The 18,678-nt window shown below is 52.8% G+C and overlaps 1 protein-coding gene across 6 annotated transcripts in view; it reads left to right on the top strand.

The window, feature by feature from the left end:
• The window catches only part of Ptprf (protein tyrosine phosphatase receptor type F), an 83,078-nt gene that overhangs the window by 39,152 nt on the left and 25,248 nt on the right, over positions 1-18,678 (top strand). For 4 of the 6 annotated variants that reach the window (XM_021159518.2, XM_029475902.1, XM_029475901.1 and 1 more), the window contains exons 7-11: positions 3,281-3,391; positions 14,171-14,440; positions 15,704-16,285; positions 16,513-16,649; positions 17,097-17,241. In XM_021159518.2, the coding sequence (XP_021015177.1) occupies positions 3,281-3,391; positions 14,171-14,440; positions 15,704-16,285; positions 16,513-16,649; positions 17,097-17,241 (1,245 nt within the window). Of the gene's footprint in view, positions 1-208; positions 227-3,280; positions 3,392-14,170; positions 14,441-15,703; positions 16,286-16,512; positions 16,650-17,096; positions 17,242-18,678 lie in introns of all 6 variants that reach the window. The other 2 variants (XM_029475898.1, XM_029475900.1) reach the window with 1 other exon arrangement.

Here is an 18,678-nt window from a genome sequence, read left to right as displayed (position 1 = left end):
ACATGCTTCACCCACACTCAGCCTGGCCCAGCCTAGTGCTTGCTCACACAACACTCGAGTCACCTACACTGAGGCCGCAAGTTCTCCATATATATCGTTAAAGCCCTTTCTAGTGTTTTGTTTTATCTGATTTGGCTTTGTGTGGCTTTCCTTCCTTTTGTACTAATGTTTCTCTCTGATCTTATTTGCATTCAAATTACCTCGCCAGGTGGTTCACCAATCAGAGGTAAGAATGCTGTCCGTGCATTTCGCCACGCCACGCCACACCACACCACTACTGTCGCCGTCGGTCACCTCCACTCCATCCCGTCCAGTCCGTCACCTCCCCATACCCATCCTGCCCTCTCCAGCCTCTTCATCTCCAGCTCCAGCCCCTTCTGCCACCAGCCACCACACACCTCCACTCTCAGTCATTCCCTCCTGTGGACTCATCCATTATAAGTCTGCATTGTGGACATAACCAGCTGAGACCACCCAAGATGGCAAGCCCTGCTACTCAGGCTTTCTAGGCTAGTCACACAGAATGGACCCATTTGGTTCCCATAGTGAATCCTAGCCTGAACCTAAGGCTGGCCTAGGTTGGGGAGCATGACAAAGTCTGGCCCTTCCCCTGAGAGTCTCCCTTTTTCTTAGCATAGTTACTGCTTGACCTCTCCTGTAGTATTTTGGTCCCGCAGTCAGATGAGGATCGTCCCTTATATCTCTTCAGCAGCAAGGACTAGGATTTTAGATGGCAATTGGGAAATAAACAGACCCATCTATAACTAGGTCAGCTGACCTGTCAGCTTGCAGCCCCCCTGAACTGCCTTCACACAACAGGGTTCTGCAACCTACTGGTGAGAAAGCATAGATTCTGGGCTGATAGAGGTCAGAGTTCAAGTCTGTCTCCTCTTAGAACTAGAGCCAGGACCACCTTCCCTCAGGCTGTGTGACCTACAGGAGACTGAAGACGGGTATGAACAGTTTGTCACATACAAAATGGTAGTTTGTTTCTATGCCACCATTTTCTTCCCATATTCGTCAATATTTGTGGGCACATCTTGTCCCTCTCTTGAAGGCTAGAGAGCTCAGGAGAGAAGCTGCGGCTGGGGAGTAGCTATTTGTCACTGATACCAGGACTCAGTTTCCCTTCCCTCTCTGCCTCTCCCTGCACATCTGTCTCCTTAGCACACGCCCACCCTGCTTTCCCTACTACTGGATTTGGGTGTCAATACCAGATTTGGAGATATCTGTGTGCAGATAGATCCAGTGTCTGTCCTGGGTAATGTCCTAGTTCCCTTTTTATTGCTATGATAAACACCATGACCAAAGGCGGCCTGGGGAGGAAGGGGTACATCTGACCAGCATGTCCCAGTTACTGTCTATCACTGAGGGAAGTCGGGGCAGGGATTCAAACAAGCAGTGAAAGCCAGTGGAGGAGAGCTACTTACAGACTTGCTCTCCTTGCCTTGCCCAGCTTGCTTTTTTCTCTATACCCAGGACTACCTGCCCAGGGGTGTTACCACCCACAGTGAGCCAGGTCCTTCTACATTAATTGCTAATCAAGAAAACATCCCACAGACTTGTCTACCAGCAAATCTAACGGGGGCTTTTTTCTCAACTGAGATTCCCTTTTCTCTCATGACTCTAGCTTGTGTTAAGTTGACAAAAATAACTAGCAAGCACAGGTCTCCTAACCAGACCTAGGCTCTTGTCCCAGGGGAGCTTCCTCCGTCCATCAGCTGCAATCCCGGGCACTCTTTCCCTCAGCTTGTGGCACCAGCTGCCTGTCTATCCCCTAACTTCTCTTGAGCTGACCATGGGCAAACTCCACCAGTCAGGGCCCTGATCCTCACCTGTTTAAGTGAACGTCTGCTATAACGGTGTCCATTCATTTCATGAATATGACCCACTGGCTGCCAGTCAGCACCATTGTTGCAGTTGCTGGGCATTTGCCTTGTGCTCTGATGTCCATGGGGAGGCTGAGGTCAAGGCTACGGACAGGCCAGCCCTTTTCCTCTGTGTTAGTGGCACACACAAACACACACACACACACACAGACCACCACCACCACCCTCAGCCTTCTGATGTGTACAGCTCCTGCTGCCATGGTGCTGACGGTGGAAGGGGGAAGAATGGGGTTTGAAGAAGCTGAAGTGTGGACCCAGAGTGTCTCCCCGTGGGCCTGGGCTGTGAGGACACAGCTTGAAATTGCCTCTGAGGTTCCTGTCCAGTCCAGTTAGGTGGGACCTGGCAGGTTCTGTCTGTCCTGTGTGGGCGTGATTGTCAGTCGGGGTGGAAGCAGAAGCTCTTTAGAGATGTTCCAGCTGTTCGTGAAGGAGGTGGTTTTCTGTCAGACTGTGTCCTGTGGGGGTTATTAGCTGTCCGTTGGACTGTCCTGTGTGGGTGTAATTGTCTGTCAAATTGTTCCAGGGAGGGGCGTGGTGCTTTGCCCTGTGGGTTTCTCTGTCATAGATAGCTATCCCAGTTTGCTTTCACTAGCAGTTTCCAAGTGTTTATTGCTGGGGAGTGGGGTGGCATCAATGCGAGTGATCCTCCACATTGGGGTCACTCACTTGACTTGACATGGCAGTGTGGGTCCCAAATGCTAACTTCATCCATCCTCTCAGAGGGTCCTTTCAGCTACCCCTACCCCCAGTCTTGGCTCCTGTCTGTCCGCCTGTGGCCAGGAGCAGCCCCTCAGGGCGCTGCCCCAAGTGGGAGCTACAGTCTCCATTAGCCTTGTGAATTATGCAGAAGCCTTGGTGGGTCGAAGCACTTTAGCAGGACCGAGGAAAGCCGAGGAAAGTGGCCGGAAAGGGTGGGGCTAGCAGGGTGGAGGCAGAGTGGGAGACGATGGTGGGAGTATGGGGCCGAGGCTGCTGTGCGGCCAGCCCCAAGGCAAGCCCCTTCCTTCCGAGTAGATGATAAGTGTCTCAGGCTCTTGTTTGATGAGGACATTGCTTCTTTAGGAATTTTAGACCTGTGGGTCTGTAGGCTTCGAGGACAAGAACATTGATAAGCATGGTTATTGGCAAATAGCCTTAGGACTCACTCAAACAGTGGTGGGCGCTCTGTGGACCGCCCCTGGGTGGATCTTGCTTCTAAGTACAAGTCCTTGACTCTTGCTTAGAGGGACCTGGCTCGTCAGAAAGAGCTAACTGAAAGCCACACACAGGCCCTAGGCTGTGGCCCAGGAGAGCCCCTGTCGCTGGGGCTACACTTGTTGTCGAGGCTGCCATGTCCCAGGCCACAAACACCATGGACCGTGACCGACGTCTTCTCTTGTGTCCCCCCACAGGTGCATTGCAGATAGAGAGCAGCGAGGAGTCTGACCAAGGCAAGTACGAGTGTGTGGCCACCAACTCTGCAGGCACACGCTACTCGGCCCCCGCCAACCTGTATGTGCGAGGTAAGAACTTGGCCACACCCGGCTCTGTCAGCTTGGAGCCAGGCGTCACCTGCCAAGCATTGCTGCCTAGAGGAGACCTTGGTGCAAATACTGGAGGGACTCCGCAAGTCTCTCCTTCCATCTCTCTCCACAGCAGCACTAACAGCCACCACCTCCGTAGCTCCCAGGGGCCATTCTACTAGCAGCCGCCACGACTTGCCTTCTTTCCCTTCAGGCCCTTGGGGAAGCAGACACTCCCTCCACCCTCTCACCCTTGGGAGCATTTGTATCTCTTGTAGGTCTTTGCTGCCCAGTCCCAGAGCCCTATGGGAGTCTGGAGCCTTCTGAGCAGACATTGCTGTTCGTGTGTGTGTGTGTGTGTGTGTGTGTGTGTGTGTGTGTGTGTGTGTGGTGTGTTGGGGGTGGGGAGTGAGCACACAGACACATGCAATTACATGTGAATATGCATTTTTGACCTGACTTTCCCTCCTGCTACCCCAGCAGGCTGGACTCTAGGACTCTGGTTCTAAACTTTAGATCTGGCTCAGGAATGGCTTTCAGATCGGCCTTCCAGGAGGAGCCTGCTGTGGTCTACGACCAACGCCTCCCCTCATGTTGTGGTAAGGCTGAGGTAGCTGAGCCCCTATGGGTATATTGCCTTGAGCATTCCTAGTTGGGGCGAAATGGACTGGGGGCTATTTACAATTCGGTCCATAGCTGAAGGGTCTGGGACTGTTTTTGGTGTGTCCAGCCTTTGTTTATAGCCAGAGGGAATGAAAGTTGGCCGCCTGGGCCTCCCTGAGACCATGAGAGATAGTCTAGAAAGATGGAGCCCTCACTGGGGATGGCTCAAGGAAAGAGAACAAGCTTCCCTGTAGCTCCCTGCAGTAGTCACTCTGTCCCTTAAAAGCTTCCTCCCCTCTTTCTGAGGATGGTATGACATCTCTCCAACTCATGGAGCCCAAGTGATGGCAGTGGCCTGTCCTTGTCTCAAGGCAGTTCAGTAGACTTGCTTACCCAAGGTAGAGAGGTGCAAAGCCACCAGCTGCTTACTGAGGGCCAGCCATGCCCCAGGGCACAGGTTTTGGAGGGGTCAAAGGTGTCAGCTTGTTAGTTGACCAGAGGGGCTGTTTGTATTGGGCTAATTGTGTTCCTTCATGGGAGTTGGGAAACCCCTCTCACTGTCCTTGTTGTTGGGTGCCCTGTATACCCATCAGTGAGATGACCCACGGCCAGTCTTGAGGAACACCACCAGGACAGAGACCAGGAACCCAAAAACTTCCTGAAGGCAGAGAGGAGTAGAACTCGAGAGAGCACACTTAACCCAGGGCTGATCCAGGCTGGGTATCTTAACAAAGGCCCAGGAGTCTGCCAAGTTCCCTCTGGGAGATTAGCAACTGAAAAGACTTCACAACGACTGGCCTTCTCCCCCCTCTTCAGCCAAGGCAGCCCCTATCTACACAAGGCTACCCTTAGAGAATCCAGCAGGGCCTTGGTAAACCCCAAGCCAGCTGGCTGTTTAAGCATTGCTTTATGGTCGTTTCCTAGGGTAGAGCTGCCAGAGGCAGTACCAAAGCAGGAAAAGGCCACCCAGATTCAGAAAGGATGATACGGGCATCCTAGCTAGGCACCACACCTGTCCAGCTCGCACCGACCATCGGCGGGGCCATGGTTATCTCTGGAAATGGACTGAGGTGGCTGCTAAGGCACTCCTTGGAGCATCCCTACCTGCAGAGTCCCCGCTGTCCACACATGATTGACTTGGACATGACCCTAGCTGGAGCCTGCCTTGTCCCACCTCGTGGCATAAGATCCACTTGGAAGAGCTTTGGGAGGTCAAGGGCATGGGAGCTTCTTTACCCCTTTTACACTCAGCCAGACGTAGCCAACCTGGCTTCTATAGCTCACCCTCCAGGCCCTGCCTCATATCTAGAACCCATCTAAATCTATGAGGGACCTTTGGGTCTTGGATCTGTACCGTAAGGAAAGCCCTGCTCACTGAGACCCTGGCCTGTAGTGTTTGCAGCTTCCTTTTGTGCCTAGCAAAGCCCCCTCAGCCCCAGGAGTGCTCTGGGACCGCCTTGTGTAGTAGTGCTAACCACCAGCTCTGTATTTGTAACTCTGTATGTGGGTGGCCTGGCATGGAAGAACCCCGCCCCACTCCAGTGCCTATCTGCTGGACTCTTTGTCTCCCAATATAGCAATTTCAGTCCATAATGGTTCCTGTTATCACCCAGAGATGGAAGTCCCCAACTCTTGTCAGGCCTTAAGCCTCCTGATTCAGGCTAGTGTGAATTATAGCTCAGGTGTTTCTTACCCTTCGCACTGTTGCCATTTTAGACTGAATACATCTCTGTTGAGGGCCATTCTACGCATAGTAGGATATTTAGAAGCATCCCTAGCCAGTCAGGAACCAGTAGCAGCACTTAATAAGACCAGTCTAAATAGCCACAACTCTCTCCAGACGCTGGCACCCAGAGGCAGCTTGCCCCTGTGGATACCCTTTCTCAGGATTGCAGCCTCCTGAGGGCTTCTGCCTCCATCTCTAACTTTGTTCTTCTGTCTAGTGATTCATCTTCTCAGACTTAGTGTCCCTTCTCACGTTCTTCCTCTGTCCCCCAGACTGTCGGGGCTCTCCCTGCCTCTCTGAGGCCTTAGGCTGCTTCAACCGATGGGGCAGTACATGGGCATGCAGAGCTCCCCGCATGCTGCCAGGAGCACAGGAGGCGCATGAGAGTCAGCTGTCTGGGTTCTGTTGGGCTAGCGCTGGGGCACACACATCGTGCATTCACAGCTGACTTTATTCACAGTTGCCTGCAGTTCCACCCACCGTCTAGCAGGCCCAGGCACGCTGGGTGGACCAGCCTCTTTCTCCATCACCATCTGACTCCCTCCCTGAGTGACTCACTTTCTCCTTCCATCCACGGCGTCTCTCCCCTCCGGCTCTCAGGCATACAGCTTCCCAGGCCAAAGGCAGAACTCTGCCCTTGGCAAAGCTTGCCTTACCTGTACCAAGATCACCAGCCTCTCCGTTCTTTTCAGGAACCCAGCATCTGAGACTCAGCTGTATGACTAGAGGACATTTCCTCTTAGCCTTTCTTCCCACAGGCATCCGGGTGTGCTCCTCACACTGGTGTTGGCGAGGCGTGGGGCTTCCTCACAGTGGTGGGGATGGAGTGGCTTGTATGCCTCGGTGGGTTTGTGAGCTGGGTGGACCCTGACCCCAGAGCCTGGTAGGGTCTGTCTGAGCGGTGAGGGTGTGTGAGGCATGGGGACTAGCCCGTGTCCCACTTCTACCCCTACCCGCTCTGCCCTCATTGTCCCTGGCACTGCTGGTGGGCCCTACCCTGTCCACTGTGTCTCTCCATGAGTCCTAAGTCCTCTGTGAGCGGCGTGGTCCGTGTGCACCTGTGTGCACGTGTGTGTGCGAGGGGCACAGGAGTCCTGTCTTGTCTCTGTGCTGTGTGGGCAGATGGAGGTTGGCCTGTTTTTACTCTCTCTGTGTTTCTCCTTGTCTTTTTTTATTCCCTCTCATCCTCATCGCACTCTGCCATCAACCCAAACTCTCATCTCTCAGATCAGCGAGAAGGTTGGTCGTTTTCACTTCTTATCCATCTACAGTTCGCCCACCGACTGTGCCCATCAGTTGGGATCAGCGGGCTTGGTCGGCTCCCTCAGGCTCGCTCCAGCCGCGCCTGCCCGCCAGTTGGCCTCTTCTTGGTGTTTGGGCTGGCTGGCAGGCAGGACCAGGGATGGGTGGGCAGGCCTTCTGCCCTGCATGTTCCTGTTGCTTGACCCTGATTCACTGTGTGTCTGCATGTCCCCTTAGCCAGGCTCCGCTGTTGGAGTGGCCACACATGCACGGTGCACGGCATAAAACTGTACCCTACAGAACTGCACTCAGCTCTGTACCCAGACCAGGCTGGCTCTCTGTTTCAGGAATGGTCGTGGGGATCTCTGTCAGAGAAACTAAACTACATGCTTGGCATGTAGGGGTTCAGGGAAGCTTCTACCATTTCCCCACCCACCCTTATGTAGGCTGCGGAACTAAGAGAAGGCTGAACTGCAGGAGACAATAGGAGGAGGCTAATTTAGAGTGAGTTGTCCCCTTGAGAGCTCGCAGTACGCAACACAGTCCTGCAGTGTCTGCCCTGCCCTTGAGGCCCCCAGAGCCTTACCAATGCTCCACAAAGCAGACTGGCTGTACTGAGACTTAAGACCAGCCTTGGTCTGCCTCTCAAAGACCCTGATGGCCGTAGTCCAAGGCAGGTGGCATCATTTTCATACACTGAGTAAGTGTCCCGACATTATATCTTTTCTGTGCCCTACCAGGTCCAAACCAAGGTCACCCTGCCTGCCCAGACCCCTCTAACCGAGCTTCCAAGCCAGCCTCTGTGCCTCTCCGAGGGTACAGCGTATGTGGCTCGCTGACCAGCTAACAGCCCTCAGTCCCATGCTGGGCAGTGGCACTGAGCGTTCAGATCCAGTTTGCTTATGCCTGGAGTGACTGAATTGTCACTGCAGTCTCCTTAGGCCTTGAGTATCAATCAGTCCAGCTCAGCCTTAGGTTGGGCAGGGCTTTTTGAAACTCCCTGGATCCCCTCCCAGAGCTGTCCCCTTGGAGCCAGGCCTCTATTTCCCAGTACTGGACCAGCAAGGGGCTAGTGGTCCTTTATATATAGTGTGGTGTAAAGGGTTAATCACTGGGCTTTGGGGGTCCAAGGAAGAAGCACAGGACAGACCCCAGCTACCAGGTGGCCTCTGCATCATGCTCTGTGGTTTTGAGTTTACTCAGTGAGGACAAGGGAGCCAGTCAGGAGGAGGGCTGCAGCCCGGGCTCAGATATCAACATAAGCCTCCATCTGTATGCACTCCTGAGCTCTGGGGCATTTCGGTTACACCGTTTCGCTGACCAGGCGGATCTGCCAGGGCGTTCAGAAAATAGTCAGCAGCAGACAGCCCAACCCGCAGCCACTCCCCCCACACCCCCTCACCTACCCTCTGCATCCTTTGTTCTTTCCCCTCCCACCCTGTGGTCCCACCAAAAATACACACATACACAAATATTTAACGGGAAGGAGAAATGAATTTCTAAATATTCCGGGGGGATTTGCCGGGCTGGTAATTTGTTTGGTGCTGATAATTGCATCTTACATTTTTCTAGCTTTACTTAAAACTGTGTGCCGGGTGTGCCAGCATTTAATTACTGCTCTGCGGCAGCCACAAGGTTATTCATTAAAGAGTTATTTTATCTTGATACAGTGGATCCTGCCCCTTATCCCCTCCTTAATGTTGTGTTATTTTCATCAGAGAAATTTCTGCAAGTGAATGCAGATTGCGGGGCTACCTCCCCCTGCGATTAGGCTGTCACTCCACTGAATGCGGATACCTCCAGGCGCCGCACCACCCTATTATAGGGGGTTGTCAGCGCAAATAATTAGACTTAAAAGTTACAGCTGAAATATAATCCAGAAATGGCAGGGCCCTGTTTTGGAAATTGTCTATAAAATGTCAGCAGTAAGGATGCACGGGGAACAGTAATAGACCGGCATTGTTGGAGCCTGAGATTAGACCCTAAGTGCATTTTCCCCAGCTCCAGTTTTTCCTTCCCTGCTGTTGCTTCTGTCAATAGACCAAGTCCAGGGAGAGTCCTGTTCCCTTTGGAGGCCCTGTGCTTGTGGCGGCTGGGGGAGGATGGTGGAGATGCTATGTTGGAGCATCAGCCACTTGCAGCTGTTGGCACAGGAGTAGCTGTCTAGGCTGGGCTAGGACACAGGGCCTCTAGCATTTGGGGCACTTTGTTGCCTCTTTCCCCATTTTCAGTAGATATGCTGGCCTACCTGAGCTCTAGCAGATCAACTTCCAGGAGTCTTTGCATGTGACTGGACCCTAGTGCCCTTCTATAGGAATGTAGTTATCAGTGGAACACCTGGGGCCTCTGGCTGAGTTCCTTTCCCAGTGCTGAGGTGACCCTGACCTCATACCTGTCTGTAGCCCCCAAAGTTCTCCCTGTAGCTTGCATCTTGGAGGGAAAATAAAAGCCATTCTTAGCCGGGCGTGGTGGCGCACGCCTTTAATCTCAGCACTCAGGAGGCAAAGGTAGGTGGATTTCTGAGTTCGAGGCCAACCTGGTCTACAAAGTGAGTTCCAAGACAGCCAGGGTTATACAGAGAAACCCTGTCTCGGGGGGAAAAAAAGCCATTCTTAGTGTCACTTCCCATGGGGGCCCAGTTTTCTGACAGCGACTAGAGATGGAGCCTTTGAAAGGATCGGCCCAGGGCATTGGCCTGGCTCCGAAGCTGATCCCTGAGGACTCTGCTGGCTTGGAAAACACTGTCCACCATGGACTATCCAGGGGTCAAAGTTTGGACATGTTTAGGTATAGGCCCCAGGTATATTAGCCAAAGACCTACTTCCTACTGCATAAACCCAGTGGCCCCTCTTTCATTTGGGTTCCACCATTAACTAGAGCCACCATTAACTAGTGTCACTGTCAAAAGTCTTATCTGTATGCCATCTGGAGCGCGACATTATGCCAATGCTAATGGCATAATGGCTTTCATGGGCTTTCGAAGATAGAGTTTTTACCACACAGACCTGATCTTCCTGAGGATATAAAGGCAGATGTGTCACTTCCTGTGTCAGCATTGACTCTGGCCCTCATCTGCAATTGAGACATGGTGGCACAGGCACCCTCTGTACAGAGTACAGAGTGGCTTTCCACTAGGCATGATGTGCACGGCTTTAATCCCAGCACTCAGAGGCAGAGGCAGGTAGACCTTTGTGAGTTCAAGGCCAGCCTGGTGTATACACTAAGCTTCAGGATAGCCAAGGATATATAAACCCTGTCAAAAAAAAAAAAAAAAAAAAAGAGTGGCTTCCTCAGTACATGACTGCATGCCCTTCAATGAAAAGGAAATGACAGAGAGGCTTGTTCAGTTCCAGCAACTTCTGTGTTCTGAACTCCTCCATTCCTTGCTAGGCCTGGACCAGGCTTACATGCAGCACTGTATACTATTCTTCACCTTGGAGTGCCCAGCTATTAGACCTGGTATGAAGCCCAGGAGTGCCCATGCCCTGGGCTAGCAAAGCCTGCCTGTACCATCTGCCAGTTGAAAGGTCTTGCTTGCAAGGGAGTCTGTTACCATGGGACACTTGGTAGGTATGACCCCTGGGATATACCTGTCCCTTGTCATGAAAACATGTGTCTGTGATACCGTGTCATCAGCCATGTGGACTCCTGATAGTAACATACATGATGCCCGACAGTGGTGGCACACACCTTTAATCCCAACACTTAGGAGGCAGAGGCAGGCAGATTTCTGAGTTTGAGGCCAGCCTGGTCTACAGAGTGAGTTCCAGGACAGCCAGGGCTACACAGAGAAACCTTGTCTCAAAAAACAAAAATCCATACATGATAAAAAGGCTAGGCATGGTGTCACACACTTAATCCCAGCACTCAGGAGACTGAGCTGAAGGCCAGCCTGCTCTCAGAGTAAGTTTCAGGACAGCCAAGGGTATACAGAGAAACACTGTCTTTAACAACAACAAAAAGCATCAATGATAAGGGGTTTGGAGAGAAGGGTTAAGAGCATTTGCTCTTGAAGAGGTCTATGTTCAGTTTCCAGCACCTACATAGTGGCTTACAACCGTCTGTAACTTCAGTTACAGAGTCTCTAACATCCTCTTCTAGCCTCCGTGGGTTCCAGCATACACTTATGATTGTGCAGGCCTACATACACATACACATAAATTTAAAAAAAAAAAATTAAGGTCAAAGATTTGGCTGAATGGTTAAGACTACCTGTTCTTGCAAAGGGCCCAGGCTCAATTCCCAGTCCCATCCTGAAAGCTCACCACATCCTTGGGTATCAGACACCTAAAATAATAATAAAATAAATCTTTAAGTGAATAATAAAGTAAGTTTTTGTTGGACAGTGGTGGCACAGACCTTTAATCCCTACACTTGGGAGGAAGAGGCAGGCGGATTTCTGAGTTCAAGGCCAGCCTGGTCTATACACAGTGAGTTCCAGGACAGCCAGAGCTACACAGAGAAATCCTGTCTCACAAGAAATAGATACGTTTTTTCAAAAGCGTCTTAGGATAGAAACCCAGGTATGCTAGACTAAGCAAAATAAAGAGTCTTATGGTCCAAAACTAGGAGGTGTAGAAATAGATTCGGTGTTGGGAAGCCCTGGAGCCAGGTCTTCAGTGTGTTCGGGCCGCTGCTCACCATCGCCTCGCTCTGTTCCTCCACTGCTCTTACCTTTGTACTGCAGTAGGTCCTCCCCAGCCTTAGGAAAGGAAACCCTGAGCTCAGCTGCCCCTGTAAAGTGTGTTGCTGCTCTCACCCGCTGTGCAAACATCCAAAGGTTGCTACTGGTGCAAAGGTTGTTACTTATTATCCAGATCTAGATTACATGCTGTGTGCCAAGGATGGAGGGACTGTTCCCCTAGAGAAAACAAAGATGGGGCTGGAAATGGTGCTCAGTGGTAGAGTACAGCACCTAGCATATATGAGTCTCTGAGTCTTCTTCCTCTAAAAGAAAGAGGAGGAGAGGCCTTGGGGAGGGAGGGGAGGGGGGAGAAAGGAAAGAATGAGGGTGCTGCTGTTTCAGGCCAAAGGTGGAAGTCTAGACATGTACGATGCACTCCAGGTAAATGTCTGCCGTGAGTGTAGGGAGCAGACCCAGCCTGCCTTTCGCTGTGACTCACTTGGGGCTGCCAGTGTTGTGACCCCACCCAGGGCTTAGGGAACCTGGCATAGAAGGTGTGGCAGCAAGTTCTACCCAAGGTCCTGCAGGCTGGCCACGGAGGGAGCATCAGGAACCACACAGAAGCTTGTTAATCAGGGGGTGCCAGCTGTCTGTGGAGAGCTCGGGAGTTGGTTAGGGTGAGAGGTTAGAGGGACTGCAGGAGTGGTGTTACTTAGATGTTACTAGTGGGGGTGATGGATTTTTTTGTACCCCATTTTTTAATAGGGTTATGTGATTTTTCTGGAGTCCAGCTTCTTTTTTTGTTGTTTTTTTTCTTTTTTGTTGTTGCTTTTTTTTTTAATTGGGTATTTTCTTCATTTACATTTCAAATGCTATCCCAAAAGTCCCCTATTACCCCCCCACCCCCCACCTGCCGCCCTCCTCCCCTACCCACCCACTCCCACTTCTTGGCCCTGTCGTTTCCCTGTACTAGTGCATATAAAGTTTGCAAGACCAAGGGGCCTCTCTTCCCAATGATGGCCAACTAGGTCATCTTCTGCTACATATGCAGCTAGAGACTTGAGCTCTGGGGGATACTGGTTAGTTCATAATGTTGTTCCACCTATAGGGTTGCAGACCCCTTCAGCTCTTGGGTACTTCCTCTAGCTCCTACATTTGGGGCCTTGTGTTCCATCTTATAGATGACTGTGAGCATCCACTTCTGTATTTGCCAGGCACTGGCATAGCCTCACAGGATACAGATATATCAGGGTCCTTTCAGCAAAATCTTGCTGGCGTATGCCCTGGGTGGGGCAGTCTCTGGATGGTCCATCCTTGGGGTGATGGATTTTGAAAGATGTCTTAGGCAGACCCTTAGTACAACCCCGGTGACTTTTACTAAATGTCTCAGCTCTAAGCTTCAGTTTGACCCCTAGGAATTGAGGTGAGATTGAACCTTGTGTTCTTTCCTGGGATGTCACCTCTGCTTCTGTGACCTGGAACTGTGTGACATGCTTCTTACAATGGGTCCTCTGCATGTCTGGACCCCCCAGCAAGAGTCCTCAGAGACCTGTGCTCTCATAGTGGCCCTCAGGTCACTTGGGCTTGCTGCCTGTCCTCTCTGGCCCTTTGTGTAGGATGGCCGTCTAGGATACACATGAGCCTCTGCCAGCAGCTGCATGACCTGCCTGCGTGCCAAGCATGTCTCTGTGTAGCTAGCTCTTGTCCACCTTACCCTTTCTGCATGCTCTGTCTGTGCCAAGCTTGCCACTGCGGGGTTGGTTCTGGGCTTTGCCCTGGACTGAGAAGCCCAGGACAGCTTCTGGCCAGGGGAGTCCAAGGCTGAGGGTCACGGCTAGGCACAGCCACCTGCCTTGAGAGCTTTACTCACTGGTGCAGAAAGCCGTCTGCTCGGCCCCCTCATCATGTTACTGCCATCCTCATGTCCATCCTGCCCGCGGACCACGTCCCTGGCCCGCCCAGCCCCTTGTCCCCGGACTAGCCCTCCTAAGGGGCCATCCACATTGTGGGTCCCAGGCTGACCTGCATAGGCAAGGCCCAGCAGGTACTTGTGCCATTTTCTCTTCTCTCCTGGGGCCATGGCCTAGAGGTGGAGACACTGACTCCAGAGAAGGTTGCCATGGTACTCTCAGACTGATCCTTTGCCCCACCCCCCACCCCCAGCCATGCTCTGAGGACCTGGATTGCTTTCATTGATGGTCCCTCTGGAGACACAGGAGGAGGGGAGTCAGGAATAAACAAGGGTGGTCATTGGAGGACCACCTAGAGTGTGGCCCTAACCAGGCCTGGCTCTTGCATTGAGTCCTGTGTGACCTTGGCTGAGTGTCCCATGCCATAAGATGGGAGCTTGGTTATGCAAGTTGTCATTAAGAGGTGTTCCAGATGGTCCCTGAGTGCAGGGACGACTTCTGTTCCCAAAGTGAGGTGGGAAATGATGAGCCAGGCCCCAGGGACGCCACTCCTCCTGTCTCTGAGCATGGGCTTGGCTCTGACAAGAGAGGCTTCCTTGATGAGGGGCCCCTGCCCTTCTGTCCACCCTTGCATCCCGCCCAGCCTGTGAGTGCCTCTCTCCCTCCTCCCACAGTGCGTCGCGTGGCTCCTCGTTTCTCCATCCCTCCCAGCAGCCAAGAGGTGATGCCGGGCGGCAGCGTGAATCTCACGTGTGTGGCAGTGGGCGCGCCCATGCCATATGTGAAATGGATGATGGGCGCCGAGGAGCTGACCAAAGAGGACGAGATGCCAGTCGGCCGAAATGTTCTGGAGCTCAGCAATGTCATGCGATCTGCCAACTATACCTGTGTGGCCATCTCTTCATTAGGCATGATAGAAGCCATGGCCCAGGTCACAGTAAAAGGTGAGTGTACCGATGCCTCAGCTAGCTGATGTTCTCCTCTGTCTTGAGGGCTTTAGATCCTCAGGCCTGTGGCAGATAAGTAGGAGCTGGCCTTGAACTCATAGAGCTCTTCCTGCCTCTGCTCCCCAAGAACTGGGGACCCAGCTCAGTTGATAGAGAGCATTTACCATGTTGGAAGCCCTGGATTCAGTCCCCGGTACTGCCAAAAGGAAATCAGGCTGTAAGCTAGGATTAATCATGTCACTCCTCCTGGTCCTCTTTGGGAAGGAGCCCAGGGCCTCACACACACTAGAGAGGCGCCTTCACTCTGAGCCTTACACCGGTTCCTTTTATAAAAGCAAAAGGTAGCTTTCAGGGGCTCACGTTGCTCTGGGAGTCACCCAGAAACATTAGCTGGTCTCCCACTCTCAGTTTCCGCCAGCTACACTAAAACACACAGTTCTAGTCCCCTGCCTGCTCCTCCTCTGTCAAAGTAACTGGCTCAGCACTGTGAGACTCTTCCCGTCCCCCAAGCCCCACACCCATCCAAGGAGAGGCTGTGCTTTCCTCCTGTCCTTGTTCACAGTGTGAACATCAACTCATTTGCTGATTATTTTCCCAGACGATAAATTCCAGAGAGCAGGAATGTGACCACGAGCCATTGTGGCACCGAACGGGGACTTAGTGGCCATTCATTCTTCATGCAGCGATCGCAGGCCTGGGATTGTGCCACCTTTGTTTTGAGCCAAGTCATGGGGCCTGGTGGCGGGGCTAGCAAGTTCATGGCTCTTTTTGAACTCTAAAGGCCAATTCCTTGGGAGATCGTGCATGCGTGTGTGCGTGCGTGTGTTACACTTGGTACATGTGCGTGCGTGTGTTACACTTGGTACAAGTAAGAGTAGATGAGCAACAGGTAGGTCTCTGCCTAGTGTAGGCATGTGAACTGTGTGAGACTTGATAGGACCAGGTCTGTTTGTTGGGTGAATCACGTGCTAATGTGACGATCCAGAGTGTGTGTGTGTGTGTGTGTGTGTGTGTGTGTGTGTGTGTGTAGGTCCTAAGGGTGATGTGTTACACACCAAAGGGCTTAAGACTCCTTGGACCACCATCAGACCTGGCTGCACTATCTCAGTAGCTGCCCTAAGAAGTCACCACAAGCTTTTCAAACCGTTTTTGAAGGAGGGTTGTGGGCATCAACCACACTCGGGTGGCCGTACCCTGTGTTAGGATGATGCCTTGTGTTTGTCCTCAGAGTCATGATATCTAACAATTCTTTCTCCTCAGCTCTGCCAAAGCCTCCAATTGATCTTGTGGTGACAGAGACAACCGCCACCAGTGTTACTCTGACATGGGACTCTGGAAATACCGAGCCTGTGTCCTTCTACGGCATCCAGTACCGCGCAGCTGGCACAGACGGCCCCTTTCAGGAAGTGGATGGTGTGGCCAGCACCCGATACAGCATTGGTGGCCTCAGCCCCTTTTCGGAATATGCTTTCCGAGTGTTGGCTGTTAACAGCATTGGGCGAGGACCACCCAGTGAGGCAGTGCGAGCACGCACGGGGGAGCAGGCACCCTCCAGCCCTCCGCGCCGTGTGCAGGCTCGAATGCTTAGCGCCAGCACAATGCTGGTCCAGTGGGAACCACCTGAAGAGCCCAATGGCTTGGTACGGGGATATCGCGTCTACTACACCCCAGATTCCCGACGCCCTTTGAGCGCCTGGCACAAGCATAACACCGACGCAGGACTCCTTACCACCGTGGGCAGCCTGCTACCTGGCATCACCTACAGCCTCCGAGTCCTTGCCTTCACTGCCGTGGGTGACGGCCCACCCAGCCCCACCATCCAAGTCAAGACACAGCAGGGAGGTAGGTAGGGGCTTCGTTCTAGATGGACAGCTGACAGCAGAGGCTCCGGCAGAGTCCCTCCTATTTCCTCACGCTGTGAAATTTGGAGCTTGGGAGGGGGGAGGGTGTCATACTCCACAGATAGGTGGTCACTGGGGATGCAGGCCAGGCTGGTGAGAGCTTGGCACCCTCTCACTGGGCCCTTGGAGGTGTTGCGAGGCTGACGTTGCCTGGGGTGGACATTGCAGTGCCTGCACAGCCTGCGGACTTCCAGGCTAACGCTGAGTCGGACACCAGGATCCAGCTCTCGTGGCTGCTGCCCCCGCAGGAGCGGATCGTCAAGTATGAGCTGGTGTACTGGGCAGCCGAGGATGAGGGCCAGCAGGTGAGCCAGGAGGCCAGGAAGGGTGGAAGGAGGATAGCCCCCGGTTTCTGGTGGTGTGTGATGGGCACACCTAGGCAGGCTGCAGACCCTAGGTTTGCCCTACAGCTTTGTAGCTCTCACAGCCTATGTGGTCTGCACCACCCCTGTGCTAGAGGCAAAACTTCTAAAGTTTGCCTTTGTTCTCTTGGGTTAGTGGCCCGTGTGATACTGTCCTAGCCTTGAAGCTTCCCCTGGGGACACAGATCCCTGGTGGCCTTTGTGATCTTTGAGGTGGCTGTGGAATGAGTCACGCCATGCATTTCTTGCAAGGCTGTGTGACTATGTGGGGTGGGGCTGTCAAGAGAACCACAGTGGGTCCTCTGCCAGCTGCTTGCAGCCCACGTGGGGAATAACCTCTGAGTGGCCTTTGAGATCTGAGCAGTCAGTAAGTGCTCTCTGCTCTTCCAGCACAAGGTGACCTTCGACCCCACCTCCTCCTACACTCTGGAGGACCTGAAGCCTGACACATTGTACCACTTCCAGCTGGCTGCCCGTTCAGATTTGGGGGTGGGCGTCTTCACGCCCACCGTAGAGGCCCGTACAGCACAGTCCAGTAAGTGTCTGCTAAGGCCACCCTTGTCACATCTGGGCTGGTACACTACACACGGGCACATACCATTCCCTTTCAAGCAGGTGGGTGGTCAGGTCTGCTGAGTCCAGTATTGGACTCCAGTCTGGGCTCTTGAGTCTGAACCCCAAAAAAGGGACAGGTAAGTGCCCTGTTAGTCTGTGTCCAGGCAGTGGTTGCCTTCTCTGCTCCCTCTCTTACCCCTGTGACTCTTATGTCCTGCACAGGTAAGTTCTGTGTGGCTGTGACTCATCTCTATCCTCTGTCCTTCTCCTTCCATACCTAGATAGATCATAGCACTGATTTGGTGGTCCTGCCACGTTTGAGACCTGCCTAAGATGCTGTCCTCCTCTCACATCTCATCAGCCATGTTCCCCTCCTCATACCTCACCACCACAGTTCTTTAGGAGCTGTGTAATCTCTGAGGCCTCTGCACTTGCGGACAGGTCCATGAGAATGTGACTGTGTGCCAGTGTGTGTGTGTGTGTGTGTCCCCACATCTGCCTGTGGGAGCACATGGCTCATGTGACAACGTGACTGTTTGTAGAACCACCTGGAGTTTGTGTGAAGACCCAGCCAATAGCACCTGAGGGTGTCAGTGTGTGTGGGCGTGACTCTGTCGCACCCAGATTGTGATTGGCACAAGATGGCAGATTGTAAATGTGGCTCGGTGTGAGAGTAAACTAAATTCATTCTAGAAGCCTGTACTCTAGGTCTGGTGGTGCAGCCAGAATGCAAGGCCAGTATCCATAGGGCTCCTGCAGTGGACTGAGACATACAGTGGTGCCTGTAATTACCCAAATGAGTTCTTAATTACATTTGTGCAGAGTGAGCTGGGAGGGTGGAGAGATGGCAGGCAGTACAGGAGCTACTGTTGTTGGTGCAAGGTCAGAGGCAAACACTGTTGGTACAAGGTCAGAGAGAGTTCAGTCTCAGAGATATGACACGTGACCTCCACTGAAGCTAATTAGGTAAAAGGAACAGGGAATATGGTGGCCCTGGGTAGGGACTCTGCAGCCACCCAAGCTGTACCAGTCGGGGTAGCTCTGAAAATGGGCAGGTGACCTAAGATGCAGAGACCACTTAGAAACCTCTTTTATGGACTAGGCGAAGTTTGCTGCCTTGGCTGAACTGGTCAGGGGGTGCGGGGAGGGTTACCCAGGACACTTCCTGGTCTGGGCTTGGTGATAGATTGCAGGTGCAGAGCCGTGGCTTAGACATAATGGAGGTGCATCGTGTTCCTGATAGGAGGCTCCAGCAGTGCACACTCCCCCCAAGTCAGATGATGCATGGAAGCAGGCTCGAGCAGTGCACCTGGCTTCAGGCACCCAGATTCAATCGCTGTGTCTGTCAGCAGTAGAAGTGTGGAGGTGTAGGGCCTGAGCTGGAGGAGGCCATCCTGAGAAGACTAGAAATGAGATC

This window comes from Mus caroli, chromosome 4 (assembly GCF_900094665.2).
Source record: "Mus caroli chromosome 4, CAROLI_EIJ_v1.1, whole genome shotgun sequence".
In the NCBI taxonomy this organism is placed as follows: domain Eukaryota; kingdom Metazoa; phylum Chordata; class Mammalia; order Rodentia; family Muridae; genus Mus; species Mus caroli.
The sequence above is the reverse complement of the archived record's forward strand: the minus strand, read 5'-3'. Positions and strand labels throughout refer to the sequence as shown.